Source organism: Symphalangus syndactylus, chromosome 10 (genome assembly GCF_028878055.3).
Source record: "Symphalangus syndactylus isolate Jambi chromosome 10, NHGRI_mSymSyn1-v2.1_pri, whole genome shotgun sequence".
Lineage (NCBI taxonomy): Eukaryota > Metazoa > Chordata > Mammalia > Primates > Hylobatidae > Symphalangus > Symphalangus syndactylus.
This window is the reverse complement of record NC_072432.2, coordinates 27,712,465-27,740,337: the sequence shown is the minus strand read 5'-3', so window position 1 is coordinate 27,740,337 and position 27,873 is coordinate 27,712,465. Positions and strand designations below refer to the sequence as shown.

Here is a 27,873-nt window from a genome sequence, read left to right as displayed (position 1 = left end):
CTAAAGAGTAGGCAGAGAAAGGGGACTGAAATGTTAGAGAGACAGAAGATCAGAAACGTAAGGAATCAATAAATCCAAGAGAAGGTTTCTTAAAGCAACCAATGAAAACTAAAAAACAAGTCACTGGATCTGACAGTGAAGAAGGTGCTGAAGACTTGACTAAAGGCAGCTGTGTGTGGAGGCGAAGTTGAGGAAGGCAGGCTATCAGCAGCTGAGGAAAGTGTCCCAAGTAAGGAAGTCAAGGCAAACTTTAAAGTTTCAGAAAGAGAAAACAGGGAATCAGTAGACCGTGGTAGGATAGAACTAAAGGCTAAAGATGTTGCAGGTTTTGATCTTAGGATCAAGGAGACTTGAGCACGTTTGCATGTTGGCAGGAAAAAGCCAGTGGAAATGAAGAAATTTATTATGAGAGACAAAAAAAAGACTGACCAGACTAGGAAGGTCCTGGGGAAGGGGTGGGCTCACAATGTGGGAAGTCCTGCTCTCTTCCTTGGTCACTGCTACTATCCCTCTGAGAGAAACACTCTTTTTTTCCCATCTTGTTCCTTCTGCAAGGACCAGCTCTTTTCACTTGTCCTTCCTCCATTGAAGCCCTATCTGAACACTTCAGACTACATTCACTCATTCCTTCTTTTAAAAAAAAGTTTATCTCCAAGTCTAGTACATTGAAATGTTTTCTAATTATTTTGTCTGCTCTCCTCAGCTAGATCATAAAGTTCCCTGAAGAACAACTTAATCTTTTTTGTCTGTTCCCCAATGCTCAACAGAGAGCTGGGTACATGTAGGCATTTAACAAATAATTAAAACCACAAAAGGATCTTGCTAATAGAGCAATAATATAAATCAGCTGGACAATAAAAATTGCACTAGTATATATTTGTAAAAAATGTAATACTCTATAAATATATTGGTTTTACATATTTTGTTTGGCCTGGAGAATTTTCATTACTTCCTATCTCTGTCCCCAGCCACTTCAGTATCTTTTTACCTTCTACCTTGCTTTATCATCTCTTTTTAGTGCTTTGGTATCTTTAGATTAAGGAAATATTCCTGAAGGCACATTTATAAGTGTATATGATACAGGTACTGTATTTATTTTATCTTGGGGCTGTCTAACTTCCACACATCCCACTGGTTTTATGTATTTTGAACTCAATGTAGGTTAGTGTTTACTTTCATAGCTACTTCAATAAAATCAGAATATCTCACTCACTAGCCTAAAAGATTAAACTACAAAATGAAACTTTCAGAAATAATGTCAATTACCCAGTTCAAGAACAGATAACTCTGTCTGTAGATGATCTACTCAGCCCCTTACCCCTTATCACTCTTAGATGATCAAATTAGCTGGTCACTTTCTTAGCACCCAAAAGTACACAAAAAATAAAGAAATGGATCAACTTCCCTTGCAGTAATTTAGTCTTTTCTCTGCAATATTTGGTTATTTAGTTGGTTTGTCAAGAGGGCATGCCATTATATTCCCCTCATCCCATATAACTAAGAGGGGGAGCTTATTTTATTGGAAGGAGGAAGAAAGGATGTAAGTGTTTGATACACAGAACTGTATCCTGCCTGGGTGGGTGGCTTCAGCAATGTGAAACTTCTACTTTCCTGTGGCTCTGGCACTTGACGGCCAGTCGTACTGTTGGAGGTCATGAACAGAGTTGAGAGAACTGAAGGCTGTTAGCAGACTCTATCTTTCAGATGAAGACCTAAAACTAGACAAACTTATCTGTAGGGACTACTTTAAAAGTTGTAACAATACATAGTTTTTGTTCATTATTTGTAGAAACATAGTGTATGAATAGTAATTTCTCATTTATATAGCATTATAACTGACTATTCAAATGAATTTGCCACCCCCCCATTCATTTTTTTAAAAATCTTTTAAATTAGCCTGACCCACTTGCATGTTTTATTTCTTAAATACAACTCTTTGGTTGTTTTTGTTCTTTTGAGTGCTTAATATGTGCCTAGGATTGAGCTAAATGCTTAACATACAATATCTTACTCTTTACAATGACCCTATGAAATAAGTACTCTAATTATTTACATTTTATGGGTAACCAAGCTAAGGTTTAGAGAGATCAACATTTTGTTAAAGAATTACAGAGCTGGTAAGTGGAACTCCAGGTACTCCAATTCAGAACCCGAGCTCATAACCACCATGGGCTACTACTTGTACAGACCCCATTTTCCTAAGTCAAATTCACTGAGCATAATTTAGCCAGCTCTTGATAGCTTAGGGTCACCATCCTGACTATCAGTGTCTGTGGTAATAGAGTCATTCTCTTTCATCCTTTGCTATTGGTAATCAGCTCTGCTGGCTGTGCCCACTTATAGCAGCTTGACCTTTCTACCTACTGCCATTTACTATCATTTAATCTGCAACAATCTAAGAAATATGACAGCTGTATTTGTTAAAATTGTTCATAAAATAAGTCAATATGCTCCAAATGACTGTCTGAGAACATCTCCAGTAAAGTACATGGACTTCATGAAAGATATTTCAGTGGCTCAGAAACCTTTTTCCTTTTCTCTTTGAGCTTTGCCATATTCCCAGGTGAGTGAAATGAAAGACACTAGAAAGATTACTAAAAGTCACTTATCAATATAAATTATCTATGTTATGAGATTTTTCTTTTCTGGGAACAGTTAAAAAGACAGTAGAGGCTCTGAGGAAAATGTGAGGATGAAGAAAGTGTTTTATTTACATGTGAATTTTATTAAGGTAACTTCCCTGTCCATACAGATTGGTGAGAGTTAAGTAGTAAAACCATGACCCCATCTTACAGAAAAAGCCACTGACCGAACAGAGAAAAAAATAACTTAACAAATCACTTTAATTTTCTTCCTCCCCTTAGAGGCTGGCATTTCTTACCTTACTGAACTGTCCAACCACATGTTTCAGAATATTGGGAGGAGCACCATATAGAAATGGTTCAAGGGCTGGTAAGTAGGTGCATTTTTGCAGGATATTCTTTATGGCTTCTTTACTCTTGAAATATAAAGCAGAATGTATACATAAGTAAGTAATCAATGAAACCTTGACAAGAATTCAAATCTGACATTCCTGGAATTTGAAAATAAAATCAATTTCCTGGTCTAAGCTGCAGTTGTTTCATTTTTAAAAATTGTTGTCAAAAAAAAAACTCCTGCTTTGATTGATTTTATCATAGAATATCCTACAAGTTGTCTTTGTGTTAAGCCTTAAAATGTAAAGTGTATTACTGAGCTTTTAAAATACCTATAAGAAAATTAAAATTATAAAGCAAAGTTACAGACTATAAATTAATATATACTATATTAGAGTAAAAATGTGTATACAGGAAACTGAGATAACTAATACACACCATTTCTACTTATCAACAAATACGAGAAAATAATTTGGTTTTTTGAAGAATGTCATTATCAAGCATTCTATATTCTCCATGATTTCATGGCTTATACATATGCAGTCAGAAGTGGCTACAGTGTGCATTATTCAATGAGCATTTGCAGAGGTGCTGCTATAGCTCGTAGGTAGACACTTCCCCATTCACAGAAGCAAAACAGATAGGATCTACTCAATTACAGCTCTCAACACAGGGAGTGTATCACCCACAAGCAGAAGAATACGTACCATATGTACCATTTCTACCCCCTCCTGCACTCCGTATTTCAAGGTGACATCATGTGGTGCTGACCCTTGCTACAAGTGGAGAAGGACCCTGATGGGGCTGCAGCACATCACGGCAGCCAGCCCTCAGGCCATGGCTGGTTGTGATTCATTTTCTTTGTCTTAAAGGCTGTCCCCTTCAGTTTGGAAAGCTTTACAACAATTGGGTTTGTCTCCAGCTATTTTCCATTAGAATTCCACATCTGCTTGTCTGAGGTTTTGTGCTTCAGTGCTCCCTTATGGCTTTTCTCTTCACCTATTTTCTCTCTGAGGCCTTACCCAACCTGGTCTTCTGGGATCACCATATTGTTTTGCTATTGAGTGTTTTGCAATGCTCTTGAAATGTCAAGGAGCATTGTGATTTTCACATCATGAACTTTATAACTGGTAAATCGATTCAGCCAAACTTTATCACAGGTGTGTTATTAGTAAAGAATCTCTTGAATTTAAGGTTTCCCAGAGACCCAGGCTAAGCAGGCTTGCGTAGCCTCTTATTGCTTGACACATTCATCCTCAAACACTGTTTTATAAATTAGATTAAATAAAACAAGGAATGTAAAATATGCAGCCCAGCTTTTTCCCACAAGTAGTATAATGTAAGTTGGAATTAAACTCTCAATTCCCAACATACTTGGGAACTATCTTAAATCATGATAATCTTAGCAAGCTAACAAATTTAACTTCACTGTTATCAGTGAAAAGGTCCTTGAACAGTGTAGCAGAAATCACATACACTGTACAATAAAGACAGCCTTATTCTAGTAGTTCTAAGTTGATGTATTGTCAAGTTATTAATCAAGAACTGTAGAAAAGAGTCTAATGACACTAGGAATTCACTGAGCTTTACTATCTTTCATGTGGAAGAAATATAATCAGCTTATGATTATATTCTTCTAGATAGAAATGTATATTATAATTAATAATCAGCTGTATTATCCAGCATGATAGAAATCCTAGTTACTTAAGACTTTCTTTACATGTCTATTTGACAATGAAAAGGAATGAAGTACTGACACATGCAACAACATGAATGAACCTCACAAATGTTACCCTTAGTGAAAGAGGCCAGGCACAAAAGTTCATATATTGTATAATTTCATTTATATGGATTGTCCAGGAAAGTCAAATTTAGAAAGACAGAAAGTAGATTAATAGTTGTCTGGAGCTGGTGGGTATAATTGAGAGGAGGAAGAGGGAGTGACTACAAATGGGCATGACGCTTCCTTCTGGGATGATGAAAATGTTCTGAAATTTGATTGTGAATATGGTTGCACAATTCTGTAAGTTTACTAAAAATCATTAAATTGTGTACCTAAAATGAGTGAATTTATGGTATGTAAATTATATCTCAATAAAGTTGTTAAAAAGACTTAAACTCAGCCAGGCACGGTGGCTCAGGCCTGTAATCCCAGTACTTTGGGAGGCCAAGCGAGATGGATCACCTGAGGTCAGGAGTTCCAGACCAGCCTGGCCAACATGGTGAAACCCTGTCTCTACTAAAAATACAAAAATTAGCCAGGTATGGTGGTGGGTGCCTGTAGTCCCAGCTACTCAGGAGGCTGAGGCAGGAGACTCACTTGAACCCAGGAGACGGAGTTTGCAGTGAGCTGAGATCGTGCCATTGCACTCCAGCCTGGGCAACAGAGTGAGAGTCTGTCTCAAAAAAAAAAAAAAAATACTTAAACTCCTTTCTTGAATTGCAAATATTTTCTCCAAGTTTGTGTGGTTTGTCTTTTCATTTTCTTAATGTTAACCTTTTCTTTTTTAAAGACAGGATCTCACTTTCTTACCCAGGCTGCAGTGCAGTGTCAGGATCATAGCTCACTGTAGCCTCAAATTCTTGGGCTCAAGCAATCCTCCTGCCTTAGCCTCCCAAATAGCTAGGACTACAGGGATGCACCACCACACTCTGCTAGTTTTGTTTTGTTTCATTTTTTTGTACAGATAGGGTCTCACTATGTTGCCCATGCTGGTCTCAAAACGCCTAACCTCAAGTGATCCTCTTGCCTTGTCCTCCAAAGTGTTGGGATTACAGGCATAAGCCATGTGCCCAGGCTTAATGGTGTCTTTCGAAGCATAAGAGGGGTTTTTTTCATTTTGATGAAATATAATTTATCAATTTTTAAAATCACTTGTGTTTAGGTAAAATATCTGAAAAATAATTGCCTAACCTGAGGTCACACATATTTATTCCTAGGTTTCTTCTAAGAATTTCTAGTCTTAACCCTTATATTTATATCTATGATCCATTTTGAGATAACCCTGGTATATGGTATGAGATACGGGTCCAAATTAATATTTTTACTTGAGGACAAAATTGTCCCAGCACCTTTGTTGTGTTAATGTGTTGTGTCCCAGCACATTAAATTGCCTTGGCATCTTTGTGAAAAATCAATTGATGATAAAAAGGGTTTATTTCAGATTCTCAATTCAATTCCATTGATACATATGTCTTTCTGTAAGCAAGTACCACATTATCTTGATTACTATAGCTTTGTGGTACATTTTGAAATTGGGGAGTGTTAAGTTCTTCATTTTCAAGATTGTTTTGCTAGTCTGGGTTCTTTTCATTTCCACATGAATTTTCAGATAAGCTTCTCAATTTCTGGGGGAAAAAAAAGCCAGCTAGGATTTTGATAGCGATTATGTTAAATATATAGATCAATTTGGAGTATTGCCAGTTTAACAATATTGAATCTTCCAGTCCATGAACATGGAATGTCTCATAATTTATTTTTTAAGTAATGTTTTATAGTTTTAAGTGTACTAGTCTTAAACTTTTGTTAATTTGTATGTATTTAATTCTTGATGTTATTATGAATAAAATTATTTTCTTAACTTCATATTTGAATTGTTTATTACCTGTACATGAAAACACAATTGAGAGGCCAGCAGCAGTGGCTCACATCTGTAATCCCAGCCACTTTGGGAGGCCAAGGCAGGTGGATCATTTGAGCTCAGGAGTTCAAGACAAGCCTGGCCAACATGGCAAAACCCTGTCTCTACTAAAAATACCAAAAAAATTAGCCAGGCGTGGTGGTACATGCCTGTAATCCCAACTACTCAGGAGGCTGAGGCACAAGAATCACTTGAACCTGGGAGGTGGAGGTTGCAGTAAGCTGAGATTGCACCACTGTACTCCAGCCTGGGCAGCAGCCCAGCCTGGGTAACAGAGTGAGACCCTGTCTCAAAAAAGAAAATACAATTGATTTCTGTATATTGATCTTGTATCCCATGACTTTGTTGAACTCTTATTAGTTCTATGATTTGTGTGTGTGTGCGTGTGTGTGTGTGTGTGTGTGTGAATTCCTTAGGATTTTTTTACATACAAGATCATGTCACATGTTGGTTTTAAGATTCATTACCTTCTAGAAAATATGCATTATGATTGGTTGTTTATGGCTGTGAGCAAAATAAAATAACTCTTACAACTCCATACTATGAATTGTACAGAAATTTTATGGGGTCAAAAAAACTCTCCTATTTACCTAGTTCAGTAAATCAAGTAATATCTTACCTTGAGCTAATGAATAACAGATTATAAGTTTTCCTAATTGTCATTGCATTTAGTAGTTAATGTTTATCCTTAGACACAATATATGACGATGTCAGAGAAGGAATCCTGGGCTATCTATTGAGGGCGTTCTGAGGGTTTGGGCCTGGTTTACCTATTAACTAGCATAGCATCTACAGTTCTAACTTCATTCATTTTTCCGTCATTTCTAAAAACTGACTGTATCCTCCCTGATTAGGGCTATTGGAAAAACCACAGTAAGTAACAACACTATTTTTTTTTACCTCTTAACATTACACATAAAAATAGCAATTAACGAAATAAAATTGACAATACTGTGGGGAACCAATACAATTTCAATTGTTTTTCACTAAAAATTGGAAGAATACCAAAAATTACTAATTGTTCCTTTCCTTAGTGGATTATTGATATGGCTTGCTCCCAGTGTTGGAGAGTAAACTATATCAATGGTGTGGCCTGCTGTCAGTGGTGGGGCCTGGTGGGTCGTGATTGGATCATGGGAGTGGCTTCTGATGGTTTAGCACCCTCCCCCTAGTGCTGTCTCATGGTAGAGTTTGTATTGGTCTGTTTTCACGCAGCTGATAGACATACCCGACATGGGGAAGAAAAAGAGGTTTAATTGGAGTTACAGTTCCACATGGCTCGGGAGGCCTCAGAATCACAGCAGGAGGCAAAAGGCACTTCTTACATGGCAGTGGCAAGAGAAAATAAGATGCCAAAGTGGACACCCCTGATAAAACCATCAGCTATCATGAGACTTAATCCCTACCACAAGAACAATATGGGGGAAACCACCCCCATGATTCAAATTATCTCCCACCAGGTCTCTCCCACAACATGGGGGAATTATGGGAGTACAATTCAAGATGAGATTTGGCTGGGGACACAGAGCCAAACTATATCAGAGTTCTCATGAGATCTGCTTGTTTAAAAGCATGTAGCACCCCCTTTGCTCCCTCTCTCCTGCTCCGCCATGTGAAGACATTATTTCCCCTTTGCCTTCTGCCATGATGGCAAGTTTCATGAGGCCTCCCAGCCATGCTTCCTGTACAGCATGCAGAACTGTGAGTCAATTAAACTTCTTCATCAATTACCCAGTCTCAGGTAGTTATTTACAGCAGTGTGAGAACAGGCTAATACAATTATCTTGAATGAAAACTGCTTAAAAATTTTAAAAAATTCTTTTCAGAAAGTTATGTTCTGAAAGCATTGTGGTCCAAAGAGTAATAGCTATTAAAATGAAGAGGAACATAGGAGTAAATCTTTATGACCTTTGGTTAGACAAAGCCTTCTTAGATACAACACAAAAAGCATATGCAACAACAACAAAAATAGATCAATTGAATTTCATTAAAATTTAAAACTTTTGTGCTGCAGACAATATCATCAAGAAAATAAGACAACCCACAGAATGTGAGAAAATACTTGTAAATCATACATCTGATAAGATCTTGCATCCAGAATATACAAAGAACTCTTATAACTCAATAATAAAAAGATAAATAACCCAGTTTAAAATGAGCAAAGGGTCTGAATAGACATCTCTCTAAAGAAGATGTATGAACAGCCAATAAACATATCAAAGATTTTCAACATCATTAGCCATTTGACAAATGCAAATCAAAACCACAATGAGATATCAATTCAAACCCACTAGGATGGCTACAATCAAAAATAAAGATAATAACAAGAGTTGGCAAATATATGGAAAAAGTGGAACCATCATACCTTGCTGGCATTACAATGGAAAACAGTTGGGCAGTTTCTCGAGATGTTAAACAGAGTTATGCATTGACCCATCAGTTTCATCCCTGGGTAAATACCCAAGGGAAATGAAAACATACATGCACACGAAAACTTGTTACAATAATGTTTATAACAGCATTATTCATAATAGTCAAGAGTAGAAATAATCCAACATCCATCAGCTAGTAAATGGATAAAATGTGACATATTAATATAATAGAATATTATTTGGCAATAGAAAGGAACAAAATACTGATATATGCCACAACATGGACGAACTGTGAAACTTCAACTAAGTAGTAAAGAAGGCAGGCACATGGCTAGGTGTGGTGGCTCACACCTCTTATCCCAGTGCTTTGGGAGGTCAAGGTGGGGGACTGCTTGAGGCCAGGAGTTCAAGACCAGCCTGGGCAACACAGTGAGATCCTGTCTCTACAAAAAAAGAAAAAATTAATTAGCCAGATGTGGCAGTACACACTTGTAGTCTTAGCTACTTGGGAGGCTAAGGCAGGAGGATCACTTGGGCCCAGGAGTTCAAGGCTGCAATGAGTTATGATTATGCCACTGCACTCCAGTCTGCAACAGAAGGAAACCCTATCTCTAAAAAGGTTATATATGGGCCGGGCGCGGTGGCTCACGCTTGTAATCCCAGCACTTTGGGAGGCCGAGGCGGGCGGATCACGAGGTCAGGAGATCGAGACCACGGTGAAACCCCGTCTCTACTAAAAATACAAAAAAAATTAGCCGGGCGTGGTGGCGGGCGCCTGTAGTCCCAGCTACTCGGAGAGGCTGAGTCAGGAGAATGGCGTGAACCCAGGAGGCGGAGCTTGCAGTGAGCCGAGACTGCGCCACTGCACTCCAGCCTGGGTGACAGAGCGAGACTCCGTCTCAAAAAAAAAAAAAAAAAAAAAAAAAAAAAAAAAAAAAAAAAAAAAGGTTATATATGTTGTATGACTCCATTTAAATGAAATGTCCAAAAGAGACAAATCCATAGAGACAGAAAGTAAATTAATGGTTGCCTGGGGCTAGGCAGAGGGGATACAGAATCACAGCTAATGGGTAGCATTTCTTTTGTGGGGAATAAAAATATTCTAAAATTAGATAGTGGTGATGGTTTCATAATTCTGTAAATATACCCAAAACCATTCAATGGTACACTTTAAGTGGATAAAGGTATGGCATGTGAACTATAGCTCAATAAAGCTGCTAAAAAATGAAGGGGGAACCACTATTACCTTAAGAACACAATAATTAAATAATTATCTTAAACATAGTTTTATAACTAGAATGAACTGATTCAAATGCCAAAGTAAGATGAAACATTTCAATATGATGCCTCTAAATCCAAACAAATAAAGGTATAACTGCCTGAATATTTTCAAAACATGTAGATAAGATTATTAGAAAAAAATTTACTTTCCATTTTTATTAAGAGATTTGGAGTAACATGGGAGAAAATAGTAAGAAAATCTACAGAATGTGAGAAAGTATTTACAAATCATACATTTTATAAGAACTTGGACCCAGAATATACAAAGAACTCTTACAATTCAATAACAAAAAGATAAGTAACCCAATTTAAAATGAGCAAAGGGTCTGAATAGATATTTCTCCTAAGAAAACATGAGAGAAATTCCAAAAGATTGCGCATTGGTTCTCCTGCATGGAAACCAATTAGAGAATGCTTACAGAAGCTGACATGCCTTTGGGACAAAATGAACTTCAACATGGGCTTATAATTTGAAAGCTGCCATAGAGTAACAAATGAGAAATACCATTAGACAGTTCTTGACACTCTTGGATACACTTTTCCCTATTGAGATGGTGTCAAATCGAACAGGCTTGAATGGACTTTCATTCTACACACTTTAAAATAACAGCTGATAGAATTCACGAGACCGTGGGGAAAGAAAAAAGAATGATCAAATCACTACAATAATAAAATATTTGGATGGGCTTGAAGCCTTTAAAAGATTGTTGATGGAATAATGATTGGTAAAGATCCCACTATTTAACTTACTACTCAGTGTATTTCCTGAAAGTAATACTGTACTAAATATAGGCAGAAGGAAGTTAATTCCTATTAGTTAACCTAAAAATATCACTTGTTAAACATAATGAAATTTATCTTACTTCAAAAAGTGAAGTTTTCAAATTTATTTTTCTCCAGTGATATGTATACAACATAATATCATAATAATTTATTAAAAGGCAAGATATATAAGGTAGTAGTATATAAAAAGTACATACTCTTACCTAAGGGACTATTTGTAAGGGCTTCTCAAGCTGAAATTACTATTGAGTCCACTATTAATGATTTATGCTCTAGCTCATATATCCCTTTACTTTATTTCCAAAACTTAAGAGGAAACTCAGGAGGGTGGCAGGAGAGGACGGAAGAGGAGAACGAAAGGAGGAGGAGAAAAACAACAATGATAATGGGTTAAAGAAATACGAAGCCCAAAGAGGACTACATATATAGGTTGAAATTATATACATGTATACATGTATATCAGCTGTGCTTGGACAACTTAAAGCTGGGAATAGAGTTTTGGTTTCTCACCAGAAAGTTAAAGAGAGACCTGCTAAACTAGAAAAGACCTTACATTGTTAATCTTTCTCTCTTTACCGAGCATTGCCAAAGAATGCACATGTGAGAGACATATGAGGGAAGTTCTAAATCTATTAAATTATTGTTGGTCTAGAAAGCCTTATAAAAACTGAAAAAAAAGTTAAATCTTAGAAACCAATTTCCCTCAATGCATTAGTAGAGAAATAATATGCAAACATGACCAAATATACATAAATTTACTTTTATAAAATTTACAAGTCAAATAGATAATTCGCTATACATAACTTTCAGAGTCCCTTAAGTGTATAGTTCAAGTAAACTTCCCATCTCATTATGCCATCTAAAGTTAAGTTTCACCAAATTGTTTTCCTGTTTGTTAGTTTACTGTTTTAATTAAAATTTAAATGTAATTTAATTTACTGTTAAATTATTGTGTGTTCTGTGAACTTTCCTCAATCCAAGACAATTTTACAAGCTGCTTTCAAAAATTTATAAGTTTTCCTAATAGGAACTATGCTGGAAAACATTTTATTTCTTTTTTTTAAATTCTAAAATCATTAAACCATCCTTCTTCATATTCATGTTTTGTGAAGCATTTTAGTAGCTAGTAATATTTCAGAAAATCTGCCTTTTAAAAATGCATGATTTAAAAATATTTAATTTAGTCTTATAGACGATTTTTTAAAGAAACAAATATAAGACATATAATTAAAAGGTCAGGTGGCCTTGGAATTAAAGACGTAAATTACGGGTTCAAAAATACCCTCTGACTAGTTATATGATACATTTGAAAGGTACCTTAAGTTCTTTTGGATTCCACTTTTAAATGTAAAATGAACTAGAGGTCTCTCCAGCAAATTCAAACTAAAAAATTCTATTATTCTTCAGTTCCTACTTCATAAGAAAAGTCAACAGGAATGTAGAATGCAATAACCATTCATTTTACGAACAACTTTGCACCCATAGAGATTTTCTGTAAAATATATCACTGATTTTTAGAGACAGGGTAGCTCATTTTCAAAGAAGAGTGAAGTCAATTCTGATAAATTTGTATTTCTTGACTCATAAAACAATATTGTACATGATGAAAACAAAGAGATTTTAAATGACATATTTTTTTAAATGAGCCAAAATCTTCATAAAACAGAATTAAGCACTTACTTTTACTTGGAGATCCTCAGAACTTTCTGTTGACATGTACAAAGAAAGCAGAACTGGCAAAGTATTTGTGACTGCAACAGCCCGTGCATGTTCAGGAGTGTGTCTTCCAATCTGTCCTAAGGCCCAAGCAGCTGCAGCCTTAATATGATCTTCCGGTTCTTCTGACAAGCAGACTGACAACTGGGGTACACCCTGCAGCGTGGATCAAAAGAGCAAGTGTTATGAATCTAGAGCAGGATTAAAGAGTCTTCCATGTCTCTCAAACATGAGAAGAAATCATTTCAGCCTTGATCCTTTTTTTCTTAAACGGTTCAATAAATGAGCACATCACAGGGGCTGTCATTTCTTAAGTCAATAAAATGACCAGAACTAAATTACCTTAATTATTGGTAACAATTCAACTAAACCAAGAATTTCTCTACTAGCTTTTACCCCCCAAATAGAGAGGTATTTAACCAAACAACAGATGTCACAGACTAGGAAATAGGCAAAGCCAGATTTTACTGTGACAAACTAAAAACGTTTAGAATTTTAAAATCTTTTATTTTCCTTTGTTAAAAAGTTTAGAATCTTTAAAGAAATTGTATTTTCACCAAATATAATAAACCTGATATAATAAGTCTGAGAATAAAATAAATCAGTAAGAATCCTATCTAAGTACCTTGTCAATGGAATATATTCACCAACACCTTTCCTGAAACAGTACATAAATAATTTTCCATCAATTATGGTCAACTTTTAAATTATAGTTCTTTCCACTTTAACATGATTGAATGTCAAAGCAACAATTACTTTTGTTACACAGCACATGCTTACATTTTGCATCTTATGCTTCAATTTTATCTAAATAATAAAAACAGAATAAACTAAAGAGCCTCAAATACATTACATTTTGTATACCCAAGGAACAATTTAAAAAAATCAAATTCTAATTCCAAATTCTGTAAAGGTGTAATATTCTGACTAATTTGAGATTATGGTAATCACCTTAAATTTGGTACCACAAAAAAAGATCACATGATTATGCTACCACAGCAAAGGCCAGAATCATCATATATACTTTTATTCTTTGCTTTTTAATTTGGTTATTAAGACCAATTTCCTGAAGAGGTCAGCTTTATTTCTTCATTGGCTTCTTTCCTACAACTAAAAATGTATGTCTGCCAATATTAAAGGTCAGACCTGTCTTCAGAATGAAGCAACTTTCCAGAAAGCCCACATGTCCAGGATGTAACAAGACTGAAGAAGCAGGAGGAAAAGGAGACAGTGCCTCTACTCCATCCCCAAAGCTCTGACTTGTTGGCCTCAATTATAATGAACAGCAAATAAGATAAGGAATGCAAATTTGCTTTAAAATTACTATTTAAATGTAACGTATTATTGTTAGTCTTTATAGTACCACACAGGAAAAGCAGAGAGTGCTACCATACTATGTGGCTTGCCTGAAACTGCTGGAGTTTCAGCAAGCAACACCTTGATCTCTATCTGAAAAACAAACCAAGTGGGAAAGGCCAGCAGCAACCTCAGACAAAAGAAGGGGAGAGCTCCCTGGTTAATTTCAGGAAGACATATGGGAAGCAACGGCAATTGCTTCTTTTTTCATCATTCTTCCCATGCATAAGCTTCATGACTATCCACAAAAGAACGAAGGATCAAAATCCTGGTAACATCCTTACCGCGACCCTTCAGAAAGCACCACTATTGCTCTAGTCACTATCACAGTCTGTGGTAGTAGAAGAACAAAAGGAAAAGAGCAGGATAAAAGGGAGTAAAGCAAAGAATTATCAAGAAATAGGTAGAAAATAAAGATCTAAGGCTCCTTTTTATTCTGAGGATTAGTAAGGGATAAAAAAAATCCACATTTCTGTTTAACATACAGCAGCAGGTTTTCTATGCTGATAAGAAACCCACACCCCAGAGGGTCACCACACACACTGTAAGCACACAGGCTTTGAAGCATTCGTCCAGAGATCAATATTTATTCATCAGCACACATTTCGTAAGCACCTACTATGTGCCAGGGCTGCACTAGATGAGGGGTTCTTACAAAATTGTGAACTGAGATAAAGCAAAAGCCCTAGAGCAAGGAAACAAAACACTGCTATCTGACATGCGCTCTGAATTGCCTAGATCTAAGAAGAGAAATTGTTCATAAAAGCTGAAGAAGAGAAAGTGGATACAAAGGGATGTCCTAGCCATTGTCATCTCCCACTCAAGTGGCAGGAAATGGAGGGGTATATAGACCTCCCAGAATACTGAAAATGACTACTGGGCATGTCATTTACAAATAGGTGTTTCTAACCAAGGCAAGCTTTACATGTTTGTAGATATGTACAATTAATCCTTCAAGATACAAATAAACTTCATATTTAAATACAGATAATACTAATGCTCAAAATAGTTGATATTCTGTTGATGAGAAACACTGAGTAAAACTTTAAACTTCCCATTTCCTTGCTAATAAAACTTGCTAATAAGCATTGAAACAATCAAAATTTTTTTCAGGTAATTTTTTTGCTCCAGTCAGTTATATTTTGTATTCTGTGGGAGAACATTAATCTGTGGTTCTGTCTTAGAATTTCTTACTGCAACTAGAAGAAAACGAAGCAAGAACAAACCTTAGAAATAATGACTGCCATTGCTAGGTTCTCAGAATGAGCTGCTACGTAACCAAGCATCATGATGCCAGGCAGCCGTGTGTTCCCTTTGCAGGATCCAATGCAGTCAATCATGGCAGCAACCCCTCCTGTGTTAACCACCAGCTGTGAAAGCTAAGCGATGGGAACAAGAGTTAGATCACCAGGACCCTATGATGGTCTTTAAATACAGTTTAATATTGCCACACTCTATTTAGAACCTAAAGACAACTGGTGAAATTGAATTATCATTTAGTGAAATTATTATATTTATTAAAGAAATATACAAGTACAATAAACCTGCTAGTTCAAATGCACAAACTGTGAGGAGCTTTATTCTGTGATTCAATTTTTCATGCATCGATGGCACAACTTTTATCCCTATTATAATAGATGTCAAAATTCCTCATGTAGACTCCAAGCCTAGGGCTAGTTCATAACTAACTACTGAAACCCCCCATTCACAATGGGTGAATATGAAGCAGATTAATCACTGAATGGTGAAAGACAATGTCGGACTTGAAATATTCTAACCTAATTATTCCCCCTTTGCTAGTAATGATTACTAGCTGAGTGCGCTTTAATTTTGAAAAATCTCAAGCAAATAAAGATGTTAGATGAATAAACAATGAGGACTTAAAGTTTAATGAAATAAAAATTGATTAGTCAAAATATACACAGAAAAAAAGATAATTCAGAATCAACACAGGCTTGCTTTCTCTCTATTTCTTTCCCATCTAGGAACTCAGAGCAGGAAATCACCATGTAAGAGCAGCTACTGGAGTGGTCACAGTAGGCCAGGGGACCTTTGTGATTTCTCCCAACCTGGAGCTATAATAGTGTTCTCACTACTCCCAGCTGACATAAAATGGTAAGGATGGCAAAGTTCCATTGTCCTCACAATCTAGAAATGGAAAGTTGGGAATGACTAGCAACAGATTTCAAACTCAAACTCTGCTAATATAACCCAGTGTTCTCAACTGGAGGCAATTTTGCTCCTTGAGGAACACATGGCAAAGTATGGAGACATTTTTGATTGTCACCACTTGTGGGAGAAGGGTGCTTTTGGCATCTAGTGGGCAGAGGCTAGGGATCTTGCTAAACATCCGTCCTACAGTGTGCAGGACCAGCTCCCCACAACAAAGAACTACCCAGTCCAAAACATCAGTAGAAGATGAGAAATCCTGACTCAACTAGATCGTGTGCCACAATCCCTAGGCCCTATAAACAAATTGATGTTTCATTTAAAAACTAAAACTAACTACTACATATTATTGTGCCTTGAAGTTTCTTTTCACCTCGGGCGTATGTTTTGCAATCTCTCTAATTAAAGTAGAAGCACTTTTCTTCACGTATTCATCCTTGTCCTTCAGACAGGTAAGTACAACTGGAAAAATCTCTGCTTCAACAACCATTTCTGCCAGATCCACGGAATGTTTTGAAACCTGACTGAGAGCTGAAAGGATCTGATGCTGTGAAGCAAAAAACAAAACAAAACACTATATAGTATCCACTACAGAGTTCAGATGTAATGTAAACAGTTTTATATATATTCAAATTCCTTTATAAAAGGAAAAAAATGTACATGCCTAAACAGCCTCAGATTTCTGAGTCTTGAGACATTCACGTTCTAGTCTTATACCCAAGTTCTGAAAATTCCTGATTTCCAAATTAGTTCTCAATATTTTGAAACTCTATCTATTACAGATGATTAAATAACATGACCTCTGGATGAATACCATTTCTTAATTATGCAATACTGAAATTGCTAATTTATGAGACAGGTGATCATTTAGTACAAAAATCATCAAGCAGAACAATATCTTTGACATGATGCTGATACCATTTCAAAGAATGTTCCATTGCTTAGTTAACATTAACAAATTTAAAACATTATAGGATATAACTATTCGAATATAAAAGTATAATTGGTGACTATTAACTAAAAATCAGATTTTAGAAAGCTATAAAAAAGACTAAGATAAATATTGTAATTTCCATAAGAAACAATATTATAGTGGTGGGTTCAAAAATCTTTAGGTCTTTTCCAAACCAGAGATTTAATCATTATGTGATTCTGTATTTTAATTATTAATGTTAACACTGTTGTTACTTCTGATCTTGTACGTAGTTTTCCCAATCACATCTTTATCTAATCCTTATAGCATTATTTTCACATATTAAGAGACCAAATACATAATATATTCATATCTGTTGTCAATGATAATTTACTAATTATTTTTAGATGCAAAATATTCACGTGTACACATTTCCATTTTCTTACATTATAAGAAGGCTGATGTATTTTTCAACCTTATTTTGAAATACCTTCAATTTAGCATCAGGGTTGAGGATCATCTGGGCTAAGTGAGCAACAGCTCCTGCACCCACTACTGCCTGTGCTAACTCTGGAGAATGCTTCGCAATATCACTGAAGGCTGAAGCAGCAATCCTTTTCAAAGCAATTTCTGGCTCCTGGATACAGAGTACTAAAAGAGGAACAGCTCCCGCATCCACCACAGCTTGTGACAGTTCTGTGGGTCCAAGAAAAGTAATTAAGTGAGTATGGGTGACTGACCCTTGTGCAAGCCATTTTTCACCCTGACAGATACAGCAAAGAAAAAAGGGGAGGGTGTACTTCACTCTCTCGACATCTGCATTTCAAATCAGGCTTCCTGGTTTCATAAACCATGTGGACCAATCCTGAGCTGAAAAGAATACAGGTCAATAGATGGACCTCCATTTACATGAACACATTTGAGGTAGATTAGGCTGAAATGGCTTGTTATTCTTTTTTTTTTTTTAAGAGAGTAAGCAGATGTCAGCTGTTTAAGCTCTGACAATTCTGCACTTCTCAATAGACAAGCATTTTATGCATGGTTTACAATAACAGAGAAAATTTAAGTACCAAAAATTTACCAACCACACTAATTAGGCAGTATTTTGCGCTATTTACATGAGTAAACATTAACATGAATCTTGTGCCAATAATGTCAATTTTTAAATTCCTTTTATCTTGTAGTACTTTTAAAAGATTTTTTAAAAATTTCATACAAAATAGAAAGCTGCCTTTTCATTGTACATATAAAAATACTTTCAAAAATGAGATCTACTACTTATCAATAAACTTTTGTATATAAATGCTAACGTTTAGATACAAGAATAAATTTATCTTACTCTTGTCAGAAGTCAAGTACATATCTTTTGAATATACATGTTGATTTACTTGTATGTCCAAGAATAACAGCTACAAAAATAGCACATTTTAAATTACAGATAATGGGAGACAGGCAAGCAGATCCATATAATATCATGAAAAAACTGCCTTTGGAGAAGCATAAAGCACCACACACAGTTACAGATTCTACTCACATTGTATTCATGGCCCCTCTTACTGAGTCACAGACACCCATTTCTGGAATCGCTTCCTTTCAAAATATGTCCTTATTTTCCCAGATGTGTAGTGCCTTAGTTATATATAAATGTCTTAACTGTCAAGCTAAGAGCTCTATTTAGCATATCACTTAAAGTCTTTAATTTGAAGATAATACAGTGTTTGATTTTTCAAAGTATTGGTAATATCACAACTTCTAAAAGAAAATGTTAGCAAATACAGGTTAGTGTCCAATATTTGCTTTCCTTAAATTATCATAATTATCTTAGAAGTCCCAATATTGTATAAACAGTTCATTCATTCTTTCATTAAACAAGTATTAATGGAAGGCTATTAAGTGACAGATTCATTCAACTTGGCGCCAATGACACACTTCTGCAAATTAACACTACATTCATTGGCAAAGGTATGTTTCAATTTTTAAAATTTGGTGTAAAAGCTAGTATACTATGGGAAGTTCTTATGTAATCTCAAGAATGAGAGGTAGATGAGAGGAATATATTTTGTTTTGCTTTGTTTTTAAAAAAGAAGACAATAGCCAACAGACTGCAGTATCAACCTAGCAATGTAACAGGTTCCTCAGAAACAGCCTCTGGGTTGCTACTGCAATAGACTGAAGACCATGAAGACAGCAGGTGACACAGGTGGTCACTGTTTCTCTTCCCCCACCACACCCCAACACCCATCCAAAGGAAATGGGAAAAAATATAAAATGTTATATTACATATAATTTCTAAAAAAATACTCATTTTCTGATCATTAACATTCTGCTTAAGAATTCAACTCAATCCAAATTATACAAGTGTCATATAGTAATAATCTATATGTCCCTATTTAAGCACACCTGGAATAGATATATATAGTGGGCTGAATATTTTGTTTTGATGTATTTTCACTTTTATACCCAGTTTCTAGGAGTAAAGAATATGTAGCAAACTACAACGGTTTAAAAGTACTACTAACAAAAACCCTGAAGATGCTTTTTAAAAGAACATCTATTATCTATCTTTGTAACTCCCATTCATTTGACCTGTTCCTTGAGTAATTCTTGAGTGCAATATCCTTCTTCCTTAGAATAACATAATGTTAATGAGAAAGCAAATTCTGTTCTTCTAACTTGTTACCCAAGTTTTCTATTCTCTCCAGAGTAGCAATGTTAAATGTGGGGAAGGCTGGGGATGGCAGTAGAAAAAGATTTGCCATGAAGATAATGAAGTTTCCAAGGACCTAAAGTGGGCCTAGCAATTTTGTACTTGCAATTTCATATAGTTTACATCCCCAAATGTATATGGTTCTACTGCTCTTGAGTAGCACACTTTTTACTTAGAAGTATTGTCCTCCTAGCTTCAAACATATGTTAATATTAAATATCAGATAGTGAATGTATATACAGATAAGAATACAATAGGCCTAAATAATGTAGACTCTACATATTACACATCCAACAGGCTATTTCATTCTGCCTCTATCACTATTCTTTTTCCCATTATTGTTTCCTCTGGTGTTTCTATGCCAGCCACTGTTGGTGTCTACCCAATAGCCATCGTCAGCTAGGGCATAGGCTTGTGAGCCAATCCTAGACCTAAGCAGAAGTCACCTGGAAGCAACTGTGAAAGCTCTGTAATAAACTGAGATACACAGCAGAAAATACCACCTCTTCTTTGTTGGACATGGTCATGTCTGCAAATAGCATCTGGAACTCCTACATCCATCTTGCAACTATAAGGGAAGAAATCACCAATATGCTGATGGTGGCTAAGTACAAAAATGAAAAACATCTGGGTACTCCATGACATTGTTCAGCTGCAAAACCAGCTTTGGAACTGCCCTTACTCTGAACTTTGTGTCATGTGAATTTAAAAAATGTCCTTATTGCTTAAGCCACTTGTAGTTTACATGCTACAACTTACAGCTAAAAACATCCTGATATAATTCCTTCCTCTCTTATGCTTGGTGTCTCTTATGCATGGTTTTCTCTCCTCTTTCACTCACTGAATGTTCATTAAGTGCTTACTATGTGCTGCACACTTGGCTAGATCTTGGGGAAAGGGAATAAAAACACATTGTTCTGTTCTAGAAAACCCTGCTCAGAGTGAATACATGAACAGGCCACTACAAGTACAGAGCAGAGCCAGGAATCAGGTCTGTGAAGTGTTCAGGGAAAATGTATACAGAAGTATCATTTCAGGAAGTGCTTCCAACCTTCCTTCCTTCTCCTCTTTTCTTCTTTTTTTCTGTATTTTCTTTCTTTTTTTTTTGAGACGGAGTCTCAGTCTGTTGCCCAGGCTGGAGTGCAGTGGCGTGATCTTGGCTCACTGCAACCTTCGCCTCCTGGGTTCAAGCAATTCTCTGCCTCAGCCTCTCGAGTAGCTGGGATTACAGGCACCTGCCACCACACCCAGCTAATTTTTTGTATTTTTAGTGGAGACAGGGTTTCGCCATTTGGCCAGGCTGGTCTTGAACTCCTGACCTCATGATCCACCCACCTCAGCCTCCTAAAGTGCTGGGATTATAGGTGTGAGCCACTGCGCCCAGCTTTTTCTGTATTTTCTACTCAAAAAAAACCAGCAGCAACCAAAACACATACAAAACTCTGCACACCTAAAAATCACTTCCCATAGGAGAAATCTCATGAAGTTCATTCTAAACTCAAACATGGAAATGAGTTTTTAGATGTCCAATTATCACACTTATGAAATCAAAGATTGATATGTACTGACTTAGATGCTCAAAAAAGGTTGACCAAAAAAAGCAGTGAGCCAAGAAATTTATCTTCAGTCCCTGAAAATATCATTGCCTCATTTCAAATTTTAAGTAAATCTTCAAAAAATTTTTATAATATATCTTCCATTACACAATAACATGTGACATATCCTATACTGTTACATAACAAACAAGATTAAAAACTGGTTATAACTATGTCTAAAAATGCAAAGAGAAAAGGCTACATGTTATACCAACATGCTAACAGCATTTATACTGGGTTGATGGTACTATGGGTGGTGTATTTTTTCTCTGTTTGCCAAATTTTCTTCAATGTTATTTTTTAAAAAGTAAATATAAGCATGTCTCTCACCCATACATATAGCTACTGCTGGGCCTAACTGTACTAACATTATTATTACAAAGAAAAAAAAAACAAATATAAAATTTTTAGCTTATTTTTTAATATAGCAGAAAGTTTCTTATTTTAAAATATGGTGGAATATGTCTTCTTTAATAAGGCACACCTAAATAATGCACATCATACATATTATACATCCAAAAGGCTACTTCATCTTGCGTCTATCACTATTTTTAAAATAAATTACATGAAAAGAATGTATAATTCTTCTTCAATTAATAATATATACTAGAAATAATATTCATTTACTTTTTCACACCCTGCTGCCTTAATTCATACCCTTATTAAAGTTAAAATATTACATTTTTTAAACGTTAGGGGTTATTTATTTTTAACCTTTATTTGACTGCAAACTGTCAGAGGAAACTATCCAATAGCACCTTCCTTACTCACAAATAATAATTAAAGTTGTTTATTGCATATATGTAGACAAAAATGTACAGTCACGAAATTTGATGATCAGCTGTTTTTAGTAAAGGAATAACTAGTTTTATTTGGCTTAGGAATAGCTCATTTTGAGTGAAGAAACTGAGGCAGCCTCCTCTGCGGTACTGTGACAAGGGAGGGGGAAGCGTCATCTTTTCACACTTCTCTGCCTCTCTCAATTTTTCCATAATTCTTTCCAACAACATTTATGAGGGTTATGTGCATACAATTTTTTGATCAGTAATAACATGTAAAAACTTGGGGTGACAAGACTTTGCTTCTCACACAGTTGCATTTTCTTAAGAATTTCATTCTGTGCTGTTCTTGGAATCTGGGTTTTTGGTTTGTTTGGTCTTTTCCTAACTAAGGGCTAAGCTTGCAGTGATCTGTCAGTAACAGGCATGAGAAGTGTTGCAAGTTAAATGGATCAAAATCTTCAACTTAGAATAATCAAAAACCTCAGTATGACTTTAGGTTTAAGTTTAAAACAAAAAGAGAAAGTAAATTAAAAGGAGGACTTTTAAGATCAACAACATTCATAAGATTAGTACTATCTAAAGCTGCATGAGTGGAACATTAGAAATAACTCTATGTTGACCGGAAGGGAAGAGAGCAGACAGGAATGCCCCTTAGCATAGTATAAGTATGGTGGTTACTAGGTAAATCAGACAAAAGTAATCTTGCTTTAATAGTGCCCCAGTGACTTCAACCTCTCTCAATTACATCATGGCTAGTTGTCTGTTTAGATCAGAAGTGGTCATTGCAAATGCCCACAGGGCCTAGGAAAGTAACTAAAATAAATGAAGCCAGAGGACGTTTAAAAAAAGAAAAGGTCGGGGAGTGGAAGAGCAGTAGTGAAGTGCAAAAGTCTAGGCACCATCTACAAGGGGCAGCAGTTTCTTAGTTTCAGCCCAGTGTTGCTATGTAGGAATATAGGCCTACTGTTGTCAGGCCTTTTTTTTTTTTATGTGAAATTGCCTGGTTTTTAAGTGTTGGCAATTTTTTTTTTTTTAAGAACACTGTGTGAGACAACATAGCGCTGGCCAAATAAAACACACCCCTCTGTGGGCCTGCTACAGCCTGAACCACCCCATTTTACAACCATAGGCTTAAACCTTACACCCTCTAAAACAGCCTGTGGGGGGCTTTCTGGGTATGGAAAGGTGATGTTCTTTCTACTTTTAATTTTTGAAGTCATGTTTGGGGTCACAGAGGAAGAACCACTATTGTGGTTACATAAGAAAATTCAGAGAATTCTAAGAAATTAATAAAAACCTAAAAATTGACTCATAAGAAAGGATTACTCTAAACATATGATACTTGAATCATCTTTCAGCTCATAATGGAGATGTGAGACAGAAGAATTTGAGCAAACAAGTGATCATGAGGACTCATAAAAAGAATTCAAAATGAAGAGGTTCTCCAAAAAGAAAAAAGACAAAAAATATGTATCCAGCACACTAATTAAAAAACTCCTCTGGAACTCTAATCTCTTTAAACTTTATTGCTTTTTAATTTTTTTCAAGCACTGCTTTTAACTGTTTCTAAGCCCTACAAAAGTTATATTTTGTTTCATTAAAAAATACAAGAAACTTATAAATTAATCATTTCTTTGCAGTTAGGTGGCCCTATTTATCAGTTTGAAGATGGGCTGGTTTTTGCCATAAAAATATACAGCTGTATCACTTCAAAAGCTTTTTGAAATAAAGCAGGTTTAAAAAAAAAAAAAAAGCTACATTTTTCATGGGTACAGTGGCTCATGCCTGTAATCCTAGCACTTTGGGAGCCTGAGACAGGCAGATTGCTTGAAGCCAGGAGTTCAAAACCAGCTTGGACAACAGGGCAAAACCCCATCTCTACAAAAAACAAAAAAACACAAAAATTAGCCAGGCATGGTGGCAAGCACCTATAGCTACTCGGGAGGCTGAGGTGGGAGGACCCCTTGAACCCAAGAGGCAGAAGTTTCTGTGAGCCAAGATCACGTTGCTTCACTTCAGCCTGGGCAAAAGAGCAAGACCCTGTCTCAAAACAAACAAACAAACAAACAAAACCTACATTTAAAATTGGCTGCCACTTATACGATATTAATGTTATGTTAATAATAATTCCTCATCCTATTCAACCAAATTTTTCATGATTGGGTGAAATTATAATAACAAATATGTTGCTGCAATTACCAAAGCTGGTTACTTACTGGTAACTCCAGTATGATTTTGGTAATAGCACTTCCAAAGTAAAAGAAATCTGTTGGCCAGGCGCAGTGCCTCACTCTTGTAGTCCCAGCACTTTGGGAGGCCAAGGTGGGAGCACTGCTTGCATCCAGGAGTTCAAGACCAGCGTGGGAAACAGAGAGAGACCCTGTCTCCAAAAAAAATCAAAAATTAGCTGAACATGGTGGCACGTGCCTGTAGTCTCAGCTACTCGGGAGGCTGAAGTGGGAGGATTGCTTGAGCCCAGGAGGTCGAGGCTGCAGTGAGGTGTGATCATGCCATTGTACTCAGCCTAGGCAACAGAGCAAGATCCTGTCTCAAAAAAAAAGAAAAATCTCTTTAGGTTTTGGTCTAACCCAGCTGTTTACAACTGGTTTAGTTATCTACTACTATGTAACATCACACCAAATTTAGCAGCTTAAAACAGCAAACATTTATTATCTCATAGTTTCTGTAGGTCAAGGATCTAGGAGTGGCTTACCTGACAGGTTCAGGCTCAAGACCTATCACTAGGCTATAATTAAGAAGTCAACTGGGGCTGCAGTCAATTGAGGATGTGTGTCCAGGCACACTCGTGGGAGGGTTAATGGGAATCTTTAGTTCTGTGCCCTATGGGCCTCTACATAGGCTGCTCATGATGAGGCTTCCCCCAAAGTGAGTGATTCAAAAGAGAGGACCCAAGTGATTCAAAAGAGAAGACTCAAGATTATAAAAGACATTTCTGTCTTTTATAATCTAAGCCTGGACGTGGCATAGCATTGCCTCTGCTATAGTGCATTGGTGCAACGGGGGAGAGAACTACACAAGGATGTGAATAAGAGGAGGCAGGCATCATGGAGGCTGCTACCACAAAAAGCTTTGTTCTACACCGACACATCTGCAGGGCAACAGTGACTCACTAGAGCTATCATTCTCAGCTGAGAGATTGACATCTCCAATTGCAGGTGGAAGTGAGAAAAGCATAAAGGGAGAATTTGCATAATACTATATAAAAGTCTCGAGTGATTTTTATTTCTCCCACACACACAAATGTCATTTTTCCTACTCTCATCATTTCTATCTTGCTTCCCTCCACCCAATCGTCAGAGCCATTAGTTTAACCCTAACACATGGGTTGAGTGTTTGAGAGCTTAAGGGTTAACATACATACATACATTTGCTTTAAAGGCGACATAATTCTGGCTCCTTTAAAAAGTCAAGTGAGTCAAATAAGCCATTGATCTGGAGTTAACAGGGCTTTAGTAAGAAATTACAATCAGCTGGGAGGGAAGGCTGCTCTCACAGGACTCAAGCAGCTTCAAAACATGGTAAGAAAAAGTCAAGTGGAGACCAGACAAAAGGAAAGTGAGAAAAAAAAAAAAAACAACACTTGGTTATAGCCTTGAACAACAATAGGCCGAGGAAATTTGAAGTCATTTTAGCTCCCATCCCCACCACTAATTTAGCATTAGACTTTTAACAGATGAGACCAAGCTGAATAAAGTAATGCAAAACTACAAAGAGAGTCTGGAGTGTCCCGGTAAAGAAGAAAATAACTAAAATAATTGGAGTTACATCTTTACAAAGTAATGCTTTTTGAATCTAGAAGTTGTTGTATTTGTTTCCACCTGCTTTATATAACATTTGCAACCATAGTTGTGGTTTCACTCTACCTATAACTTTGCATTTTGCTTAAAAAAAAAAAAAAAAAACCTGCCCAGACTTCACCACTATGCAATGTATGCATGTAAGAAATCTGTACTCGTGGCCAGGCGCGCTGGCTCACGCCTGTAATCCCAGAACTTAGGGAGGCCAAAGTGGGCAGATCACCTAAGGTCAGGAGTTCAAGACTAACCTGGCCAATATGGTGAAACCTCGTCTCTACTAAAAATACAAAAATTAGCCAGGCGTGGTGGCATGCACCTGCAATCCCAGCTACTCAGGAGGCTGAGGTGGGTGAATCGCTTGAACCCAGGAGGCGGAGGTTGCAGTGAGCTGAAATTGTACCACTGCACTCCAGCCTGGGCAACAGAGTCAGACTCTGTTTCAAAAAGAAAAAAAAAAAAAAAACGAAAAGAAAAAAGATCTGTACTTGTACCCCGTAAATACATAACAATTTTTTAATTAATATACAAAAATAATTTTTAAAATAAATAATAGAAAAACAGTTTTAAAAACCATGGAAAATGCATATGTTATTACTCAAACTTCAAAGGTATTGACTTTTTGCTCCAACCCAGTGCTAGGTAAGAAGTCCCTGTCTTCAAGGAGCACAATCTGATGGAGAAGGCTAGACAGCAAAAGGCCACAGGTACTCTGATGGGATTCTCTAGAACAGGTAAAGGAGAGAGAAAACAGAAAGAGGAAATAAAAATAAAACATTGGGAGGGTAATATGTTGATGTCGTGTTTTTATAAACGTGGTCCCTGGTCAGCAGTGCTTGGTGTGACTCCCCTGAGTGGTTCTCACACTCTCATGGGTTTCCACTGGCTACTTTTATTCCTGAGGACTCAGCTAACCCAACATTTTTAACAGTTGCCTAATATCCCACTGAGCAAATATGCCATCATTTACTTAACCAGTTTCCCACTTGAGGACATTTAATTAATTTTTTGTTTTGTTTTGTTTTGTTTTGTTGTTTGCTATTATATAGTAAAATGAACCACTTTTGCATTCAGATTACATATTAGTTATCTATTATCATGTAACACACAATCCTAAACTGAGCAGCATAAAACAACATCACTTATTATTTCAGAGTTTCTGTGGGTCAGGAACTCAGGAGCAGCTTAGCTAGGTGGTTGTGGCTCAGAATTACAAAGTTGCTGCCCAATTGTCAGCTGGGGCAGTCACCTGAAGGCCCACCTTGGGGAGGATCTGCTTCCAGCTCAATCCCATCATTGCTGGGAAGCCTCCATTCCTTGCTGGCTGCTGGAAACCTCAGTTCTTCACCATGTGAACCTTTCCATAAGCTGCCTAAGTGTCCACGTAACAGCTTCCCCTAGAGCAAGTGGCCCAAGAAAGATAGAGTGCCCAAGACAGAAGCACTGATTTTTTTTTTTTCTCCAGAGGCAGGATCTCACTCTGTCACCCAGGCCAGAGTGCAGTGGCACCGTCATAGCTCACTGCAGCCAGAAACTCCTGGGCTCAAGTGACCCTCCTCATCCTCCCAAGTAGCTGTACACCACTATACTCAGCTAATTTTTTTTTTTTAAGAGACGAGATCTTGCTATGTTGCCCAGGCTAGTCTCGAACTCCCGGCCTTAGGCAATCCTCCAACCTTGACCTCCCAAAGTGCTGGGACTATAGGCATAAGACACTGCACCTGGCCTCTTGTCTTTTATAACCTGTTCTCAGGAAGTGACATACCATGACTTCTGCTGGTCACACAGACCAGCCCTGGTATAACGCAGGAGAAGACTAAACAAGAGT

The 27,873-nt window shown here is 36.7% G+C and overlaps 1 protein-coding gene across 4 annotated transcripts in view; it reads right to left on the bottom strand.

The window, feature by feature from the left end:
• The window catches only part of SPAG6 (sperm associated antigen 6), a 71,683-nt gene that overhangs the window by 6,583 nt on the left and 37,227 nt on the right, over window positions 1–27,873 (bottom strand). For all 4 annotated transcript variants that reach the window (XM_055296736.2, XM_055296738.2, XM_055296737.2 and 1 more), the window contains 5 exons: window positions 17,637–17,842; window positions 16,607–16,780; window positions 15,291–15,443; window positions 12,673–12,864; window positions 2,882–2,998 (listed from right to left, as the gene is read on the bottom strand). In XM_055296736.2, coding sequence (XP_055152711.1) covers window positions 2,882–2,998; window positions 12,673–12,864; window positions 15,291–15,443; window positions 16,607–16,780; window positions 17,637–17,842 — 842 coding nt within the window. The remainder of the gene's footprint in view (window positions 1–2,881; window positions 2,999–12,672; window positions 12,865–15,290; window positions 15,444–16,606; window positions 16,781–17,636; window positions 17,843–27,873) is intronic.